The 22,196-nt window shown below is 43.2% G+C and overlaps 1 protein-coding gene across 4 annotated transcripts in view; it reads left to right on the forward strand.

The window, feature by feature from the left end:
- Positions 1-22,196, forward strand: part of LARS2 (leucyl-tRNA synthetase 2, mitochondrial) — a 278,140-nt gene that overhangs the window by 178,869 nt on the left and 77,075 nt on the right. For all 4 annotated transcript variants that reach the window (XM_073678171.1, XM_073678167.1, XM_073678169.1 and 1 more), the window contains exons 10-14: positions 1,587-1,691; positions 6,185-6,297; positions 16,174-16,457; positions 17,285-17,383; positions 21,698-21,835. In XM_073678171.1, the coding sequence (XP_073534272.1) occupies positions 1,587-1,691; positions 6,185-6,297; positions 16,174-16,457; positions 17,285-17,383; positions 21,698-21,835 (739 nt within the window). The remainder of the gene's footprint in view (positions 1-1,586; positions 1,692-6,184; positions 6,298-16,173; positions 16,458-17,284; positions 17,384-21,697; positions 21,836-22,196) is intronic.

Below are 22,196 nucleotides of genomic sequence, written 5' to 3' on the forward strand. Positions count from 1 at the left end.
GTCAGCAGCTCTTAGCCAATTAGCATCTCTGGAATGTCCTTTTCAGCTGGATGCCCATCATTTGTATAATGGGAGAGGCCTTATGACCTCTTGTTGCAAGTGTCTTTGATAGACAACAAAAGTTGTTTAATGATGGCATACTGGTGCATCTCACTAAATTAGAATATCATCAAAAAGTTCATTTATTTCAGTTCTTCAATACAAAAAGTGAAACTCACATATTATATAGAGTCATTACAAACAGTGATCTATTTCAAGTGTTCATTTCTATTAATGTTGATGATTATGGCTTACAGCCAATGGAAAAACAAAAGTTATTATCTCAGTAAATTAGAATACTTTATAACAACAGCTTGAAAAATGTTTTTAAAATCCGAAGTGTTGGCCTACTGAAATGTATGTTCAGTAAATACACTCAATACTTGGTCGGGGCTCCTTTTGCATCAATTACTGCATCAATGCCGCGTGGCATGGAGGCGATCAGCCTGTGGCACTGCTGAGGTGTTATGGAAGCCCAGGTTGCTTGGATAGCAGCCTTCAGCTCGTCTGCATTGTTGGGTCTGGTGTCTCTCATCTTCCTCTTGACAATACCCCATAGATTCTCTAAGGTCAGGCGAGTTTGCTGGCCAATCAAGCAGAGTGATACTGTTGTTTGTAAATCAGGTATTGGTACTTTTGGCAGTGTGGACAGGGGCCAAGTCCAGCTGGAGAGTGAGATTTCCATCTCCAAAGAGCTTGTCGGCAGAGGGAAGCATGAAGTGCTCTAAAATTTCCTGGTAGACGGCTGCACTGACTTTGGTCTTGATAAAACACAGCGGACCTACACCAGCAGATGACATGGCTCCCCAAACCATCACTGATTGTGGAAACTTCACACTAGACCTCAAGCAGCTTGGATTGTGGCCTCTCCACTCTTCCTCCAGACTCTGGGACCTTGATTTCCAAATGAAAATTGGTACTCTGGGATCTTGTGGAGTGTGTCAATGACTGCCTTCTGGACATCTGTCAAGTCAGCAGTCTTCCCCATGATTGTGGAGCCTATTGAAACAGACTAAGGGACCTTTTTAAACACTTAGGAAGCCTTTGCAGGTGTTTTTTGTTAATTATTTTAATTTACTGAGATAATGACTTGTGTGTTTTCATTGGCTGTAAGCCATAATCATCAACATTAACAGAAATAAACACTTGAAATGGATCACTCTGTCTGTAATGACTCTATTTAATATATGAGTTTCACTTTTTGTATTGAAGAACTGAAATAAATTTACTTTTTGATGATATTCTAATTTTGTGAGATGCACCTGTATATTGTATTAAAACACAACAATTTGTAATTTAAAATAGGTTGATCATGTACACGCATGTAAGATGCTTAATTGCTGATACATTAATATTAGCAGTAAGTATACTCATACTCTTCTGCCATTTTGCCCATTTGTGTTTCAGATGGACAATTGCAAAATACTAAATTAATAAACCATGTTACATGTGCCAAAAAATGTTGGGGCTATATTCACATTTGAGGGTTACATGTGTGAAATCGCATTTCTGATGTCGAGCGTTGATTCTTTGATATGTTATCACAGATTGTCTCACTCGTGTATCAGCTGTAAATCTGTTCACCAAGCAGGAGCTCCCACTTCTCATCTCTGCAAAATGTGAGTTTGAGGGATATCTCGACTGTAAAATTGGTAAGTTATTGTGATGAACTCAAACTGTATATTGAATAAAGTCTACTTTTTCTTAGCGTTTATAGAGTAATTAGATGTCATTAGAGTAATTGGTGAATATCTGCTGTACTTTACTGCATGTGTAGCACAAGTACCATATGGAGACATATAGTGGGGAACATAAGTATTTTATACAGTGCCGATTTTACAAGTTTTCCCACTTACAAAGCAGGGCTGTGGAGTCGGTAAGCCAAACCTCCGACTCCGACTCCCTCATACATGGCTCATGTTTAAGTGATAAATTTACTGCAGCACAGATTCATCTCAGCTAAAAGTCTAGGCCCTTAGATCAGGAATAGGACAGACATTTATAGGACATTTCATAACTTTCCCAAATTCTTATGAAAAAATATTTACCACAAACTGCATTGAACTACTGTACCCAATTTATTATATATTTTAGAAGTTGGAGTCGGTTCATTTTATACTGCCTCCGACTCCTCGACTCTGACTCCACAGTCCTGCTACAAAGAATGGAGAGGGCTGTAATTTTCATCTTAGGTACACTTGAACTGTGAGAGACAGAATCTTAAAAAAAAGCCAGAAAATTACATTGTATGATTTTGACATAATTAATTTGCATTTTATAAGTAATAAGTATTTGATCACCCACCAGCAAGAATTCTGGCTCCCACAGACCTCTTAGTTTTGTTTTTTTAAGAAGCTCTCCTACTCTGCACTTTACCTGTATTAATTGCACCTGTTTGAACTTGTTACCTGTATAAAAGACACCTGTCCACACACTCAATCAATCACACTCCATCTTCTCCACCATGACCAAGACCAAAGAGCTGTTTAAGGACAGCAAGGACAAAGTTGTAGACCTGCACAAGGCTGGGATGGGCTAAAAGACGATAGGCAAGCAGCTTATTGAGAAGGCAACAACTGTTGACACAATTATTAGAAAATGGAAGAAACACCAGACTGTCAATCTTCCTCAGTCTGGGGCTCCATGCAAGATCTCACCTCGTGGAGTAAGGATGATTCTGAGAAAGGTCAAGAATCAGCCCAGAACTACACGGGAGTACTCGGTCAATGACCTGAAGAAATCTGGGACCACAGTCTCAAACATTACCATTATTAGCACACTAAGCCATCATGGATTAAAATCCCGCAGGGCACACAAGGTCCCCTTGCTCACGCCAGCACATGTCCAGGCCTTTTTGAAGTTCGCCAATGACTATCTGGATGTTCCAGAGGAGGCATGGGAAGAAGGTCATGTGGTCAGATGAGACCAAAATAGAACTTTTTGGTATCAACTCCACTCGCCGTGTTTGGAGGAAGAAGAAGGATGAGTACAACCCCAAGAACACCGTCCCAACCGTGAAGCAAGGTGGGGTAAACATCACACTTTGGGGGTGCTTTTCTGCTAAAGGGACAAGACGACCGATTTTAGCCAACAACCTCCTTCCCACAGTAAGTACATTGAAAATCGGTTGTGACTGGGTCTTCCAGCATGACAATGACTCGAAACACACAGCCAGGGCAGCTAAAAAGTGGCTCCGTAAGAAGCATTTCAAGGTCCTGGAGTGGCCTAGCCAGTCTCGAGACCAGAACCCATAGAAAATCTTTGGAGATAGCTGAAACTCAATGTTGCCCAGAAAAAGCCCCGAAATATGAAAGATCTGGGGAAGATATATATGGAGGAGTGGGCCAAAATCCCTGCTGCAGTGTGTGCAAACTTGGTCAAGAACTACAGGAAACGTCTGACCTCTGTAATTACAAACAAAGGTTTCTGTACCAAATATTATTGAAGGGAATCTGTCACCCCCTGGGAGTTATCAGACCTCTAATATGGGCATACAGGTTATAGAAATGTACAGTACAGACCAAAAGTTTGGACACACCTTCTCAATTAAAGATTTTTCTGTATTTTCATGACTATGAAAATTGTACATTCACACTGAAGGCATCAAAACTATAAATTAACACATGTGGAATTATATAGTTAACAAAAAAGTATGAAACAACTGAAAATATGTCTTATATTCTAGGTTCTTCAAAGTAGCCACCTTTTGCTTTGATGACTGCTTTGCACACTCTTGGCAGTCTCTTGATGAGCTTCAAGAGGTAGTCACCGGAAATGGTCTTCAAACAATCTTGAAGGAGTTCCCAGAGATGCTTAGCACTTGTTGGCCCTTTTGCCTTCACTCTGCGGTCCAGCTCACCCCAAACCATCTCGATTGGGTTCAGGTCTGGTGACTGTGGAGGCCAGATCATCTGGCGTAGCACCCCATCACTCTCCTTCTTGGTCAAATAGCCCTTACACAGCCGGGAGGTGTGTTTGGGGTCATTGTACTGTTGAAAAATAAATGATGGTCCAACTAAACGCAAACCGGATGGAATAGCATGCCGCTGCAAGATGCTTTGGTAGCAATGCTGGTTCAGTATGCCTTCAGTTTTGAATAAATCCCCAACAGTGTCACCAGCAAAGCACCCCCACACCATCACACCTCCTCCTCCATGCTTCACGGTGAGAACCAGGCATGTAGAGTCCATCCGTTCACCTTTTCTGCGTCACACAAAGACACGGTGGTTGGAACCAAAGATCTCAAATTTGGACTCATCAGACCAAAGCACAGATTTCCACTGGTCTAATGTCCATTCCTTGTGTTCTTTAGCCCAAACAAGTCTCTTCTGCTTGTTGCCTGTCCTTAGCAGTGGTTTCCTAGCAGCTATTTTACCATGAAGGCCTGCTGCACAAAGTCTCCTCTTAACAGTTGTTGAAGAGATGTGTCTGCTGCTAGAACTCTGTGTGGCATTGACCTGGTCTCTAATCTGAGCTGCTGTTAACCTGCGATTTCTGAGGCTGATGACTCGGATAAACTTATCCTCAGAAGCAGAGGTGACTCTTGGTCTTCCTTTCCTGGGGCAGTCCTCATGTGAGCCAGTTTCTTTGTAGCGCTTCATGGTTTTTGCAACTGCACTTGGGGACACTTTCAAAGTTTGCCCAATTTTTCGCACTGACTGACCTTCATTTCTTAAAGTAATGATGGCCACTCGTTTTTCTTTACTTAGCTGCTTTTTTCTTGCCATAATACAAATTCTAACAGTCTATTCAGTAGGACTATCAGCTGTGTATCCACAAGACTTCTGCACAACACAACTGATGGTCCCAACCCCATTTATAAGGCAAGAAATCCCACTTATTAAACCTAACAGGGCACACCTGTGAAGTGAAAACCATTTCCGGTGACTACCTCTTGAAGCTCATCAAGAGAATGCCAAGAGTGTGCAAAGCCGTCATCAAAGCAAAAGGTGGCTACTTTGAAGAACCTAGAATATAAGACATATTTTCAGTTTTTTCACACTTTTTTGTGAAGTATATAATTCCACATGTGTTAATTCATAGTTTTGATGCCTTCAGTGTGAATGTACAATTTTCATAGTCATGAAAATACAGAAAAATATTTAAATGAGAAGGTGTGTCCAAACTTTTGGTCTGTACTGTATATCTATACATACCTGTATGTCCCATGTTAGTGGTCTGATTGCAGAGAAATGTCTTTTTATAAAATCCTTTTTCATATGCTTCGCGCCCGGGGGACGCCAATAAATCCCAGCCTATCTGCTTAATTTCCATATTTCTCAGGGCCCTGTGATGTGCACTCTTCTTGTTCACATCCCGAGCATACGCAAAGCAACGCTAACGTCAGGAGCGCTTTTTTTTTTTGCTTCCGGCTCTATTTACCCTGCAATGGTCTAGTGCGCAGGCGCCAGGGATTCACTGTGACTTCCACTCCAGTGACCTCTGATGTGCGTCTAAGAAGGTTTGGTCCCCACTTCCTCTCGGCTTCCTGATAGTTAGGAACCATACTGTATATATACAGTATGGTTCCTAACTATCAGGATGCCGAGAGGAAGTGGGGACCAAACCTTCTTCTAGAGGCTCTTTGCACATGCGCGGGATGTGAACACTAAGAGTGCACGTCACAGGGCAGAAGAGGAGAGGAATATGGAAATTAGGCACATAGGCGGTGATTTCTTGTCATCCTAAGCAGATAGGCGGGGATTTCTTTGCGTCCCACGGGCGCGAAGCATATGAAAAAGGATTTTATAAAAAGACATTTCTCTGCAATCAGACCGCTAATATGGGACATACAGGTATGTATAGATTTACATTTCTATCACCTGTATGCCCATAGTAGAGGTCTGATATCTACCAGGGGGGTGACAGATTCCCTTTAAGTTCTGTTTTTCTATTGTATCAAATACCGTACTTATTTCATGCAATGAAATGCAATTTAATTATGTAAAAATCATACAATGTGATTTTACAGACCTCTCCATTCTTTGTAGGTGGGAAAACTTTCAAAATCGTCAATATTTTCCCGACTATAAGTGGTGTTCTTTATAGTAACCTTATACTATCGCTCTCATTTAAAAACATGTAGGTGTGTTAACCAATCTGTTCTCTTTTCTCATGTTCATAACACAGATATTCTTATTTACAGGAATTCCCAGTACAAATTTGGATGATGCCAAGTTGGCAGATATATTGGGTATTTCCTATGTGAAGGTTACAGAGGATAAAGATGGTACCGAGAGGATAAAAAATTCAGCAAAGGTATGTAAATGAAATTTCATCTTAGAATTAGAAATTCAGCATTCCCAATTATGAACCCTTGCCAGTGTATTACCGTATTCTGTGGAAGTGGTGTGCTTTTAGCCTTGTTGTCACGGGTGTGTTGCCACGAAGATCGTCACGAGTACACAGCCTGACTTCTCGCAGCTGACTTGTTGGTGCTTTGTGTCTCTCGGCAGTGAGGGAGTTAATTCTCTCTCTCTCTGGGCTAGATGAGGTCCAGCCTCGCCCAGCTGCAATCAATACTTCTGTAGTGAGACTCCTTCATATACCTGCTGGTCTGTTTGGGAAGTGTCGGTGAAAGCATTTCATTCAGACTGACAGAGCTGATCGTGGTGTTTGGAGTTGCTGAGAGAAGTGTATTTGGAAGTGTTTTTTCCCTTTCCTCGCTTTATCATTTATCTCCTTTCCCGTTGGTTTTCCCTCTGTTGTAGTTGAGAAGTTGTTTGTATGCAAGGTGGTTTTGGTTTTTCCCTTGTACTGTCTCGTTCGTCTAAGTATTGTGTTTGGGCATATTATGTCTTGTTCCCTTTGGTTGTGATCGGGGTCCTTCTCAGGACTAGATTACTGTGGTGCAGGGATCTTCAGGAGGTAGGGGTTACGCTGGCGGCCTGGACCTCTGTACCTTTAACAGTACCTCCAGGTTGAGGGATTAGTCAGGGCCCCAGCTTAGGGTCAGCTTAGGCCCCCTACTTCCAGTATACGGAGACAGCGTGACATTTTCACCGACCAAACTTAGTTTTTCTCCAGCTACCATGGATCCAGTAGCCGGTCTAGCTCGGCAATTGCAGAGTTTGTCTATGGAGCTGGCGGACGTTAGGTCCAAGGTTTGGCATCCTCAGGAGCAAGCCGGACCAGAACCTAAAGTAGCTCTCCCTGATAGGTTCACTGGGGGGCGGGACAAGTTTTTTGTTTTCCGGGAGGCATGCAAATTGTACTTTCGGCTGCGGCCTCGGTCATCGGGGAGTGAAGAACAAAGGGTGGGAATTGTCATCTCGCTCCTACAAGGGGACCCACAATCCTGGGCGTTCTCTCTTCCCCCGGGTTCCCCGGCTCTCCAGTCAGTGGATAGGTTTTTCGCTGCTCTGGGACTCGTATATGATGACCCAGATCGGATCTCCCTTGCTGAGTCTAAGTTACGTAGGATCCAGCAGGGAGATCGTCCGGCGGAGGAATTCTGTTCGGAGTTCCGTAGGTGGGCCACGGACACCCAGTGGAATGACCCGGCTCTTAGGAGCCAGTTTTGTCATGGTTTATCCGACAAATTACAGGATGTGTTGGCACAGTATGACTCTCCCGTGTCACTGGAAGCCGCTATGGCCCTTGCTATTCGCGTGGACAGACGGCTTCGGGAGAGGTGCGGGATAATTCTACCCCCTGTGATGACTCCACCTCCTACAAGGTCCCCTCATATGGTGGTTCCCCTGGTCAGTCCAGAGGAGCCTATGCAATTAGGAGGGACATCATTTCGGGGGAGGGGACCGGTGGTGCGCCATAAGGCAGGAAGGTGTTTCTTCTGCGGGAGAAAGGGACATTTTATTGGGGGGTGTCCATCCCGTCCCTTGCAGAGTGAAGAGTCGTCGGAAAACTGTTAATCCCAGGTTGTGTGGTGGACGGCAATCTGGGAGTAGGTATTTCGTCCCTAGGTTCGTCTCAGTTTCTCGTACCGGCGGAGGTGGTGGTGGGTACGAGAACTGAGAGGATATCTGTTCTTCTGGATAGTGGGGCCGGGGCTAATCTGGTTGATGCTCGGTTTGCCCGGGTCCAAGGTATGCGGTTGAGTGAGTTGGCTAAACCCATCCCCATATTCTCGATCGATGCCAGGCCTCTCGGTCAGGGAAGTTTTTTGCAAGCTGTGCATGACGTAAAACTTCAAGTGGGGGCAATACATAAAGAACTGTTGTCTTGCTACGTGTTGGAGGGTCTTCCCACTCCTATTGTGTTGGGCCTTCCTTGGTTAGCTAAGCATAACCCGGTTATTAATTGGCAAACCAGGGAGATAAGCCAATGGAGTAAATTCTGTAATAAAAACTGCATGAACACGGTCATTGGTGCGGTTACTCCTTGGGTCTTACCTCCATTTCTGGCGGACTTTGAGGATGTATTCTCGGAGAAAGGGTGTCAGGAACTACCTCCTCATCGCGTGTATGACTGTTCTGTAAAACTGCTCCCTGAGGCCAAGTTACCTAAAGCTAGGTTGTATAACCTTTCTGGTCCTGAGAGGCAGGCCATGAAGGATTATATCTCAGAAAGTCTGGCTAAGGGGCATATTAGACCTTCATCTTCACCGGTGGCTGCGGGGTTCTTCTTTGTTAAGAAGAAAGATGGAGGCCTACGCCCTTGCCTGGATTTCCGTGAACTTAATCGGATTACGGTCCGAGATCCGTATCCGCTCCCACTTATTCCCGATCTCTTTAATCAGATCGTGGGCGCCAAATGGTTCTCTAAGTTGGATCTCAGGGGGGCGTACAATCTGATTAGGATGAAAGAGGGGGATGAGTGGAAGACGGCGTTTAACACTCCGGAGGGGCATTATGAGAACCTTGTCATGCCATTCGGTCTGACTAATGCCCCGGCGGTGTTTCAACACTTTGTTAATGACATCTTTCGCCGCCTGGTGGGACAGTTTGTTGTCATATATCTGGATGATATCTTAATTTACTCGCCGGATCTGGTGTCTCATCAGGAGCACGTTAGGCAGGTGTTACAGATCTTGCGGGATAATAAACTGTATGCCAAGTGGGAAAAGTGTGTGTTCGCCGTACAGGAACTCCAGTTTTTAGGCTTCCTGGTTTCAGCGTCCGGTTTTCGTATGGACCCTGGGAAAGTGCGGGCAGTTCTTGAGTGGGATCGGCCAGAGAATCTTAAGGCACTACAACGTTTCCTGGGGTTTGCTAATTATTACCGGAAGTTCATTCGTAATTTCTCGTCCATGGTTAAGCCTCTCACAGACATGACTAAAAAGGGGACGGATTTTTCTAGGTGGTCTGACAAGGCTTGTCAAGCATTCTCCTCTTTGAAAAAATGTTTTGCCTCGGCGCCCATACTCATTCAACCTGATGCGTCTCAGCCATTCATTGTAGAGGTAGACGCTTCCGAGGTAGGGGTGGGAGCAGTATTGTCACAGGGTTCGTCCCCTGGTAAGTGGCATCCGTGCGCCTTTTTCTCTAAAAAATTGTCGTCCGCTGAGAGGAATTACGATGTCGGCAATAGGGAACTCTTGGCCATTAAGTTAGCTTTTGAGGAGTGGCGCCATTTTTTGGAGGGGGCAGTTCATCCGGTCACCGTCATCACCGATCACAAGAACCTGCTATATCTGGAGTCCGCGAAACGTCTGAATCCCAGACAAGCTAGGTGGTCATTGTTTTTTACCAGGTTTAATTTTGTCGTTACATATCGTCCTGGGTCAAAAAATGTAAAGGCGGATGCCTTATCTCGTAGTTTCCCGGGGGCCGGGAATACGGACGACCCGATTCCTATCCTTCAGGAGGGGGTGGTGGTTTCGGCAGTATGCTCTGAGCTGGAGGAGGAGGTATTGGAGGCTCAGGGGGACGCCCCTGTTGGACCTCCAGGGAGACTGTTTGTTCCAGATCAGTTGCGACAAAAGGTGATCGAGGCACACCATAACTCTGTTTTTGCAGGACACCCGGGGAGTAAAGCAACTGTGGATCTCCTCTCGCGTCGGTTTTGGTGGCCTAACTTACATAAGGAGGTGGTAACTTTTGTCGCGTCCTGTGGGGTTTGTGCGCGCTCTAAGACCTCACATACCCGTCCGTCTGGGGCCCTCTTACCTTTGAAGATCCCGGTGCGTCCTTGGACTCATCTGTCTATGGACTTTATTACGGACCTCCCTCCGTCTTCGGGTAAAACGGTCATACTCGTTGTAGTGGACAGGTTCAGCAAGATGGCACATTTTATCGCTCTTCCGGCTCTCCCTAATGCTAAAACTCTTGCACAGGTGTTCATTGGGGAGATTGTGAGGCTTCACGGGGTACCCTCCGAGGTGGTGTCTGATCGGGGGTCTCAGTTTGTGTCCAAGTTCTGGAAGGCGTTTTGTGCACGGCGGGGGATGCAGTTGTCATTCTCTTCGGCTTTTCATCCTCAGACCAATGGTCAGACGGAACGTATGAACCAGAGCTTGGAGACATATCTCCGGTGTTTTGTGTCAGAGAACCAGGAGGACTGGGCTTCTTTCTTACCTCTGGCAGAGTTTGCTCTTAATAATAGGCGGAGCGAGTCCACTGGTAAGTCCCCGTTTTTTGGGGCATATGGTTTTCACCCCCAGTTTTGTACTTTCAGTAGGGGGGGCTCTTCGGGGGTTCCTGAGGAGGAACGATTTTCCTCATCACTCGCTTCAGTATGGAGAGGGGTGCTGAAGAATCTGAATACTATGGGGAACCGATACAAACGTATGGCTGATAGGAGGAGAGTGTCTGGTCCGGACCTAAGTGTGAACGATCGGGTATGGTTGTCTACCAGGAATATTAAACTTAAGGTTCCCTCCTGGAAATTGGGTCCCAGGTTCATTGGGCCGTACAGAATCAGTTCTATTATTAATCCGGTGGCATTCCGTCTTGATCTCCCCCCTACGTTTAAAATTCACAACGTGTTTCACAGATCATTGCTTAAGAGGTATGTGGCGCCGGTGGTACCGTCACCTTTACCTCCCCCTCCAGTGGTTGTCAATGGTAACTTGGAGTTCCAGGTATCGAGGGTCATTGATTCACGCTTTAATCGCCGGTCCCTTCAGTACCTGGTTCATTGGAAGGGGTATGGTCCTGAGGAGAGGATGTGGGTTCCTGCGTCGGATATTAACGCAGACCGATTAGTTCGGGCCTTCCACACGACTCACCCGGATAAACCTGGCCCTGAGGGTCCGGAGGCCCCTCGTAGAAGGGGGGGTACTGTCACGGGTGTGTTGCCACGAAGATCGTCACGAGTACACAGCCTGACTTCTCGCAGCTGACTTGTTGGTGCTTTGTGTCTCTCGGCAGTGAGGGAGTTAATTCTCTCTCTCTCTGGGCTAGATGAGGTCCAGCCTCGCCCAGCTGCAATCAATACTTCTGTAGTGAGACTCCTTCATATACCTGCTGGTCTGTTTGGGAAGTGTCGGTGAAAGCATTTCATTCAGACTGACAGAGCTGATCGTTGTGTTTGGAGTTGCTGAGATAAGTGTATTTGGAAGTGTTTTTTCCCTTTCCTCGCTTTATCATTTATCTCCTTTCCCGTTGGTTTTCCCTCTGTTGTAGTTGAGAAGTTGTTTGTATGCAAGGTGGTTTTGGTTTTTCCCTTGTACTGTCTCGTTCGTCTAAGTATTGTGTTTGGGCATATTATGTCTTGTTCCCTTTGGTTGTGATCGGGGTCCTTCTCAGGACTAGATTACTGTGGTGCAGGGATCTTCAGGAGGTAGGGGTTACGCTGGCGGCCTGGACCTCTGTACCTTTAACAGTACCTCCAGGTTGAGGGATTAGTCAGGGCCCCAGCTTAGGGTCAGCTTAGGCCCCCTACTTCCAGTATACGGAGACAGCGTGACATTTGTGCCATAATGAACTGCATTATTTTGTTCATTTGTTCCTTCTTTGTGTTTCTTGTACTTGTCTTCCCAGTTTATGCATTGACCAGACTTTATTTTGATACTATATGATAATTGCCAGGACTACAATTATTGTGTCTATTATACATATATGGCCACAGCATTTAGAAAAAAAATCTGTATAGTTAGGAAAACTGATGTAGGCAGTCATCAGTAATATTTACAGTAAAAATGAATGTAATGTTATATAACTGGACCTTAACCTAGCACCAGGGATCCTGATGCTATTAGCGTCAGCACTTGAAGGCTGTCCGATATAGAAAAAAAAAATTCCGGCTTGGATGTTGTTATGGAGACCCTCTTTGTTTTAAGAAGAACTTTGGAATAGACAGCAAAGGGTCTTCACATTGCCAGTGAGATTCAAATTAAGATACTTCATCGATGAAGGAAGAGAGACAGAATACATGTGACATGCATTGTCAGCAGGTAGAGTCTTCTGGTGTGGCAACAAATACTCACCATATTTATTAGCTAGACAGAACAGAACTTCATTCTTACATACAACTGAACAGAAAACCGAAATAGACTTATAAGTAACAAACACATTTCCCTTTGCCCAGCATAAACCTTCTTGTCAAGGACTTCACAGGAAGCAAGTATCTTAGTCAGACATTCCACAATGTAAAATCAGAAAACACTCAAGCAGACTTCAGACATAGCAAAAATATAAATTGTTTTTTTCTAAATTAATAATGATATCTAGATATTAAAAAATTATCCATAACAACTCCTCCCTTTTTGTTATTTTCCAAAACAATTTATTCATCAGCTACTTCCCCATGCTGTGAAAGCCTGGAGGGGACGAATCCCATTCACCGACAAATATCTTGCTTGTAAATCTCATCATATATGTTTATAGGAGAAGTGGCATTATATTTTGCAGGCCTGTGATGCTTAATCTTGTGTGCTTTCTTGCGTAGTCTCTTAATAGCAAATATACTAATCCTGGCAACTATATACACTAGTAATATCAAAATCCCTATTTGTAGAATACCTTGTAGGATACCCATTAGCCATCCACCTATACCCTTGAACCAATTGACAGGATTAAGAAATGAGAAAGTGTCACTCCACCAGGAATCTTTGTTGACATGATGTTCTTGGAGCCACGCATCCCTCATTTCTCTAACTATCTCTAACTTGGTCTTTACCTGGAAATTTCCGGCAGGGTCTATGTAGTGGCAACAGGTAGGGTCTATTATCTGACACATCCCGCCCTCTCTAGCAGTCAAGTAATCTAGCACTATGGTGTGTTGGTTAGTAACTGCAATTAGTTGTTTCTGTACAATATTAGATGTATTGAGAATGTCAAGAATCTGGAAGATCTGGTCATCTAGATAATCAGTCGCTTCTACCAACTTATCCCTCATTTGCATTATGAATGGGTAAATGAATAAGACACTAAAAAATTTGTTAGCCACCCCCATTTCTACAAGATGTGGTTTACCATTTGGTCTGGGCTTGTCATCTGCAGCTCGTCTGTACAGTGTGTGTAGAGGGATTGCTTTAATATCTACTGTTGTGTGTGGTACTATAAAAGTAGAAGGTGTCAGAAAGGCCAGTGTGCAAACTCCTGTGAAATTGTTGGGTAACCACTTGTAAGCCTGATGTCCACATACAATATATAAACTCTCTGGTGCTCCAACCACAGTGTTGTTGAACAGATTAGCTATCCATTTAGATAACAAGGTGGTGCTTAATTTTTCCAGAATTTTTCCCTGATACTGAGTGTCATTTGAGGTAAAACCTGATATTAGATTTTGCAAGGTGACATTTACACAATGAAGCTTAGGATTGAGAGTGGCATCAACCGCTAGTGGTAGCAGATCCATTACACTCTGAATAGTCAGTGTAGCATCGGCGTCTCTGCCTCCTGCCAGGCAGAGACGCCGTCCCTCTCACCTCACCGCTCCCCGCGCGGCGTCCTCCAGCACTCCTCTTCCTGCAGCGGCCGGCGCGCGCTCCTTCCCGGGCACTGTGCTTAGGGCGCGCGCGCGCTCCCTCTCTCTTAAAGGGGCCGCGCGCGCCGTCCTAAGGAGTCCCCGGCCAATTGCCGGAGGACCTGCCATATATATGGCACCTCCTCCAAAATGGAGGTGCCCGAGCAAAAGTTGTTGCACAAGTATACTTACCTCTGCTTCAGCCCTCAGGTCCCGTTGCCAGCCTGACTACCAGTCCTGTCTGCCAGCTTGTCTACTCTCCAGCCCGACAGTCTGTCTCCGGTCATCCGCCAGTCTGTCTATGGGCAAGTCCACTTGCTAAACCAGAGACTTCTGCCTGCTTGCTGTGTCCATCCGTCATACTGGTCAGTCCCAGCCATCTGACCCATGGGAGCCACCAGCTCTCTTACAAGGTCGTCCCCAGAGTAGCACCTGGTCCCTCTGCTCGGATCCTCCCTGGTCACGGAGTCGTTAGCTGCCGTCCGACCAGGGTCGGTTTGGGTTGATACTTAGTTACGCCCCTCTGGGTCCCTCCTTGCACCGCGGCACAGAGGTTCCACCACCCGGACCCGTAACAGTCAGCTATAGAGAAAGGAAACCCTCTGGATTTTATCTGAATACAGCTGCAAGAGGTAAAGTTCAGATAACAGGAGAGGTCGACACGACTGGTCGCCCAAGGCATTTCAGTCTGAGGTGGACCACTCCTGTTAAACAACAACCATGGCTCAGTCACCCAAGCAGCTACAGTTAGACTTACAGCCTTCTTTTTCTTTGTTGTTCTTAATCTAATAGGAAAAGTGTAGTTACTTAAGTAAAACATTTCATTCAAAGTCACTGGAATAGCTAAATAAGGCGTAGTATTGGAGGATATTGGACTATGGGTGCATATCCAACAGTTCTTAGGATGGTCATTAGAGTTCATGTCTTGGAGTAAGACTTGGTGATGCTTTATCAGTTTGTTATCCCAGTTCTCTTTAAGTACTTCATGGAGAGTAAAGGGTCTTCACATTGCCAGTGAGATTCAAATTAAGATACTTCATCGATGAAGGAAGAGAGACCGAATACATGTGACGTGCATTGTCAGCAGGTAGAGTCTTCTGGTGTGGCAACAAAGACTCACCATATTTATTACCTAGACAGAACAGAACTTCATTGTTACATACAACTGAACAGAAAACCGAAATAGACTTATAAGTAACAAACACATTTCCCTTGGCCCAGCGTAAACCTTCTTTTCAAGGACTTCACAGGAAACAAGTATCTTAGTCAGACATTCCACAATGTAAAATCAGAAAACACTCAAGCAGACTTCAGACATAGCAAAAATATAAATTGTTTTTTCTAAATTAATAATGATATCTAGATATTAAAAAATTAACCATAACAATGTGCTTTAAAAAAAAAACAGCGCCCTTTCGGTCAAATGACAGCACATTTCCAGCTACCTGACCACTGCAGCCAATCACAGTCTACAGCGGTCCTCTGACTTCCAAACGGAGCAGCCATCACTTCTGGACCCTCCTTTGCTGGGTCTGCGGTGGTGCTGATAGGCGAGTATGGAACCATTTTTTATTTTAAGCACATCCATACCTGATATTTTTTTTTACTATATCGGACAACCCTTTAAGCATGAAACCACTTCAGAAAATTGATAGCAGTTAAATATTTCATTTTAAGTAGTATTACAAGCTTATAGAAAATACATAAAAAACATACTCAAATTTGTCCAAATACTGAACCTATAACACTGTCCAAGCTCAGAAGAAGAGTAGATGTAGTCATTTTACATTTTTATTATCTTGCACAGTTCTGTGCAATACAGTTTTTTTCATGCTGCCAGGGGTTTTTTGTGAGTGATATTAATTTTTTTTTAATGACTAGCGTTCCCATAATTGCTCACCCCATTCACGGACATTGTATAGCTGCCTGCATACCCCTCTATTACAAGGTGTAAGATAATGCTGTAATTACAGTATGTCCTGTCTTTACAGACAACATACACCATATGATCGCTGGGTGTTCCACAGCTGGCACCAGAACCGATCGGCAGATCAGGTAATTTTTATCCCCAACAGAGAACTTTAATCCCTGTTATAAAATGATTTGGCTGGTTGGACACCCATCCATCGCTACATTCATCTTCTTGGGCTGCCAGAAAAAGCACTGTATTCTAACAGGGGTAAAAGTTCCCTCGTTCTGCTGATTGGTGCAGGGCCCAGCCGTTGGAGCGCCACTGATCAACAAGATCAACTGTGGATAGGTGATAACTTGCTTTAACCGTAACAACCCTTTTACGGTAAGTTATGAAACTATTGTAACATTTAGTTTACAGGAATGTCCAGAAATGAAGCCTTCTCTACCATAACCAGGCAAGCTCAGGAAGAAGGGGTTGGCGGTGACCTGACCAGTTCCAAGCTGAGGGATTGGCTCATATCAAGGCAGCGTTACTGGGGAACTCCAATACCCATTATCCACTGTTCGTCCTGTGGCACTGTCCCTGTGCCTTATGATGACCTACCAGTTGTCTTGCCCATTGCGTCTGCCCTCACAGGGAAAGGGTCATCTCCCTTATCAACTGTTTCAGACTGGATAAACTGCAGATGTCCAAGGTAATACACACAATATGAGAGCAGAACTGTGGGCAAATGCACACAAGGTAATCCCTTTTTATAATGGAGAGATCTGATATTTTAATTGCCAAATTGTCACCACTGAGATTGCATGATTATAATAGTTTGGCTAATTCTTAAGAAATGCTTAACAAATAATAATATTGTAAATGCATAAAGGCCCCATGCAAATTAGACTAATGTTAGCTGAACCCACAAATATTGCCTAATGTGTATGGGGCGGTGGCCAACTGATGGTTGGGAGAGATGTCACTTGCGCATGTCTGATTTTGGACTGCAGATCACATTATACTCCCTGATAAGCTGCCAGGCGACTTGTCATTCGGCAGGTTTCTCATAGAGAAATTGGGAGTGCCTGAGTATGAGAGATTCGGCTGAAATAGCTCTTGGCCGAACGATTGGTCAACAGCCATCTAATGTGCATGGCCAGCCTTGGGAATATGTGTAGGTTGAGATCTCAGGAATGGCATTTCAGAATGTCAGAGTGGAACAGCTTTTTATTAGACATCGTAGGACTAGACTATACTGTATAAACCACAAAATCTGAAAAAATACACAAAATAATAATTTTAAGCGTAGCCCTTCCAAAAAGGGGGCGTGAGTAACACAGAGACCTTATGGATGATCATCATGTAGCTTAGACATTGTGGTGGTCACATACTTTTCTGAGACCAGGGGTCAAGTATCAGACTGGTCTTATTGTATTGGAGGTGAAAACAACTACAATATGTGGAAAGAGCTGAATCAAGAATACTGTAAGAATCCTTTAATAATACAGTAAGTTTATATATTGACCTGTTTTTTAGGTGTGCTGGAGCAGCCGTGAGAGAGACAGATACAATGGACACCTTTGTTGACTCTGCTTGGTATTATTTGAGATATTCCGATCCACAGAACTCTAAAAGGTATACATGCTTCTTGAATGAGTGGTTTATTATGTTGATTTATGATACAGACAGCTTCATACTAGATCTACATTACACTTTGCTGTTATCACTTATTTTCTATATATTATATAGTGTACAAAAATCTAATTTTCTCTTGAAACCATCAAGTAACTGTTGCTCTGGCCTTATTCTTAGGCTGGGCTTCTACTCTGCAGCAGCCATGTGTGGTGGGCTTTTTAAATCGATTGCTAATTAGTTTCACGGTTTTGCCAATAATGCTGTTTTTTCACCTATGGAGCCACGTCAATTCATTCTCTGTGGGACTGGTGAAGCTGAGCAATGTACTTGGCTAGATCTGGCAGACTCGTAGACGATGAATGTACGCTCATGCTTCATTCTGCCTCAGAATTTCAGACTCCTGTTCTTGGGATCAGTGGGGGTTCCAGCAGGCGAACGCACACCGATCTGCCAGTTATTACCAATCATTTGGATAAGTGGTAACGTTTAATGATGGATTAACCCTTTAATACGCTATTTGAAAAAGCTGAAAAACATTATGTGGTAGTAGTTTTGGCCACATGTATTTGCTTTAGAATGATAACCCAGCCTAAAAGTTTTCATAGCACTGCTGATAAATTTTAGCTATTGAGTGACATCTGCAATCCACAAAATTGCATGCTGCTCGATGCCTACATTTGAACTGCAACTATAGCACAATTTTTACAATCAATCAGATGCATTACAATAAAGTCTCATTGTACCTATAGTCTTAAATAGTACCCATCACAAATCTTTCATTATGAGAGGGGCTGCAGAAGGAAGTGGGATTGGGCTAGAAAGATATTTGGAAAAATCACCTATCTTGGGCTGTGCACTCTTTAAATCACCACTTCAGAGTTTTTTTTTTTATTCGAGCGCTGGAGTGGTGTAACTAATCTAAGTTCCCTGACCAGTATTACACTTTCCAGCCTCTGTCTTCAGCTGTTCCCAGCGACGCTTCGGTTCCACTCCACCATTTTGTGACCACAACTTCTGACTGATCGGATGTCAGAGGTAAGAGTCACAAGCTCTCAGTGTAAGTCTATGAGAGCCTTGATCTGACCTCCTTCTGGCTCTCATAGGCTTACATTGAGTTGTCACTTCCAGATCGCTCTTCAAACACTGGAGCAACCTGCAGATAACCTACTGGAGTGGTGCCGGTAACAGTTGAAGACAGCGGTTGGCGAGTATAATATTAGGTGCAGTGAACTTGAATTAATAGCACCACTCCAACGCTGCAATAAAAAAAAACTGGAGTGGTGCTTTAAAGGAATTGTCTACTACTCAGACAACCCCTTCTCAATCACTATGTTTCCCACAAGTAAAATAATAAGACTTACACTCACTCCCGGTGCCTACACTATTCCAGCGATGTCAGCACTGGCCCTTCCGGGGCTTGAGTGACATTGTTATGTCATGAAATCCCTGCTGCCAATCAGCGACCGCTTCACTATCTCATTATTTGGACAAATCAGACATTTGAAGGAACTTGGAGATCAGCTGCAGGTCTCACTTCCTCCAGATGTCTGATTTGTCCAAAGGACACATAAGTGCGCATAAATCATAGATAAGTACGTGACAGTATAAACTAATACATATCATGTTGAGTACATAGCCAACATTGTTGCGCCATAAGGTATAACACGAGTTAGCGGATTTGATCCATTGTGATCTGTTGATGATCCTCTTGTGGTCTCTTAGTACTAATGCACTCCCTCTTTTTAGTGCCAATCAGTGCCTGAAGGGTTGTATCTATAGAATACACTTACATATATGTATGCCTACAATTTATCTATAGAGTACACTATCTATATAGTGTAAGTTGTACTGTCTATAGTCTGATGTCTTTTGAATGTTGATATCATGCGGTATTTGATTTAGATATAGACACTGGTTTTGTGTACAGACATTATGTTATGGTTCCGGTCCGGTTGTAGTTATTTTACATTTTTTTAATTAAGTGTGCAATTTCTTGATAACGGTGTGTGTGCACTCCTCAGTGCCGTGCCATTTATAACCACTGGTTGTACGGATAAAGGCTTTTTAACTTGTAATTTATTGTCCTGTCCGTATATCACCTTATTGTTCGGGTTTTTTCTTTTTGGTACTTTTTAAGATATACAGAGACTTTTTGCAGCATAGCCGATTGACTTATTTATGGAGTCGCAGTCCAAAGCAATACATGGAGTTGAACACACTATTGTGGACTTCAGCTGTTGCTCTATAGTTTATCTCAATTCCTCTAGAAAAGTATCAGTGTTAATTAAACCTAAATTGGTTTTCCAGGTATAGAATGGGAATATTACCAACTGCTGTCTCAGACGCCTACATTACTGAAAAACTTGATAGATCTCCATCATCCATTTTTTTGCAAAAACTGCTGTATGCTGTAAGCCTAGATAAATGATCTGAATATGTTTCTACATTTTAGCTTCAGTCATTGCTGATGGTTCTCAATCCATTTTTACTGCTCTGCTAATTCAAGCATTTTTTTACTAGTATCACTAATTACATGTTGTAATTACACATTTTCTGCTGTCTGGATAGCCAGGCTTATTAACTGAGCATAGAAAGAAGACAATACACCTGCACATTTACTCCTTCTAGTCCAATGCAGAATGAAAAGAAGAACCTCAACATCACGACTATAAGCTGCTGTCTAATTTATCATAGCACCCAAGCATTTTCTGATATTTTCCCAGCCCTCAAAGTACCAAATCCACCTAGGTTTTAAATGTTAAAAGGGTTTTCTCGTCTTAGATATTTTTTCATAAGCATCAGAAAGATGCCAGTCTCACCTCCAGGACCACACTTAATTAGAGAAGGGGTTTCCCGAGTACCCTTTCACGGCAGCTGTGAATGGAAATCTGGTTGTACATGCGCTGCTCTATTCATTCACTTCTATGAAAGTTCTGAAAATAGCAGAGTGTTGCTTGACTATCTTTGGAACCCCCATGAATAGAATGAGATGGAAATAAACCAGGATCTCTCTAGTCAAAGCAGCCACAAGACAGAACTACAGAGCTTTACTTTTGAATGAAAAAATACCGGAAACTGGTGGCCCTCATTAGAAGTTTGAGATTTATTGGGTTAATTTGAAACAGATCCTTCATGGCAACTTTAAGAATGGAAGCTTTGACTCTTTTGTGAACAGATCCTTATTACAAAATATAATACTAGAAATTCGTTTTTTATGTGTAGAGAATCTTGTTATCAGTCATCAGCAGGTCTTGTAACTTCTGATTCTTTTACAGTATTGTGGTCGATACAAGATTTTTTTAGATATTGAGATGCCAAGTCAAAACAATTTCCTTAAATGCTCAATCCCACATGCGCAGATCAAATGCTGTCTTTTATTATCGGGAAGTCTAAACCATTCATTAGGCAATAGGCCACGTGAAATTACCCTCACTTGGGCACAAATGTAAATCTCAAAACACCAATTTGAACATTTTGACATTGAGATTAATGTGCCCTCACTAATCACAGGGAAACACATAGAGCTGACTCACCTTTCAGGATTTTTTGAGGAAGATAAAGAGTTATTTTCGAGTGGTCTCATGAGCAGCTCACAACTATGCAGTCTCATTACTTCCTAGTTTCTGGCAGGGCGGGTGAAAGTTTTGGTGAGTAGAATTAGTACAACTATAAAGCTTCGCACAAGTTCTGCTGTAACATTCAGCTATTAGTGATTTGTTCTGAAGTTTACACTGTTTTGACTATATTTGTATATAGAGACAACAGTGCATATAAACAGGCATACGGCTCAGGAAAGTGAGAGCTGTGGTTAGGACCACTGCTTTGGAAGCAGCCAATGGTGGGGGTTGGTGATTTTACAAAATTCTCAATGTAAGAGGGAGGTGAGCAGGTAACTGATGTATAGAAATCAATGGTCTGGGGAGAAGTAAATGGGATACAATGAGTTAACTCATCTCCTGGAATGTAAATGCTTCAATACTAGGCCAGGCACCAATGACTGTGCTCCATAGAAGCAAGCTGTACACTGAGTAAGATAAAAGTTCTTATATCATGAGAACCACAGCAGACAGAAAAAGCAAGTCAATTGCAAACATGCTTATTTTTATGCTGTCTAGTTAACTAAAGCAGTTTAATAACATGAGAATTAAGTGCCATACTTTTTGGTAATTTCTACTAATTAATAATGCGGCAATTTGTATTCTGTACCAAATGATTATGTTCTCCAGACCATCATGTGCCAGATTGCTTAAATCTTACTGCTCAATGTAGATGTTCCAAAATGTATTTAACATTTTTTTCCTCTTTTTCCTTCAGGCCATTTGACAAATGTTCAGCTGACTTCTGGATGCCGGTAGATCTATATATTGGAGGAAAGGAACATGCAGTGATGCATTTGTACTACGCCCGATTCTTCAACCACTTCTGCCACTCCCAGGGAATGGTGAAGCACAGGTTAAATAAAATCCCTTGCCTATTCTTTCTGCCGACTTTCATCAAGCACATAAGTGATTGCATATCAATTTTCCTCTTGATTCAAGTAGTGTAGCAGGAATATCTGGAGCAGTGGATACTCCTCAGACTATTGCACTTGTATATCTTGTGCACAGCTCATTTACATTTTCTTCCAGCTGTTTTGCATTAGCTCCAATTCCCACTGATCAGAATCTGCATTAACATTTGTACCTTTTACCATGCTAAATAAAGTCAGAATGAATGACCTATAATAACCCAACTTTCTGGTAATATCTCACCCAGCCTTTTTCCTAATCTGAAGGGAACAGGAACGTCTCAGATGTTTTGTGCCAGAAGGCTT

The sequence above is a fragment of the Phyllobates terribilis genome, unplaced genomic scaffold (assembly GCF_046119375.1).
Source record: "Phyllobates terribilis strain yellow unplaced genomic scaffold, ASM4611937v1 Scaffold_4__5_contigs__length_816908805, whole genome shotgun sequence".
Taxonomy (NCBI): Eukaryota; Metazoa; Chordata; class Amphibia; order Anura; family Dendrobatidae; genus Phyllobates; species Phyllobates terribilis.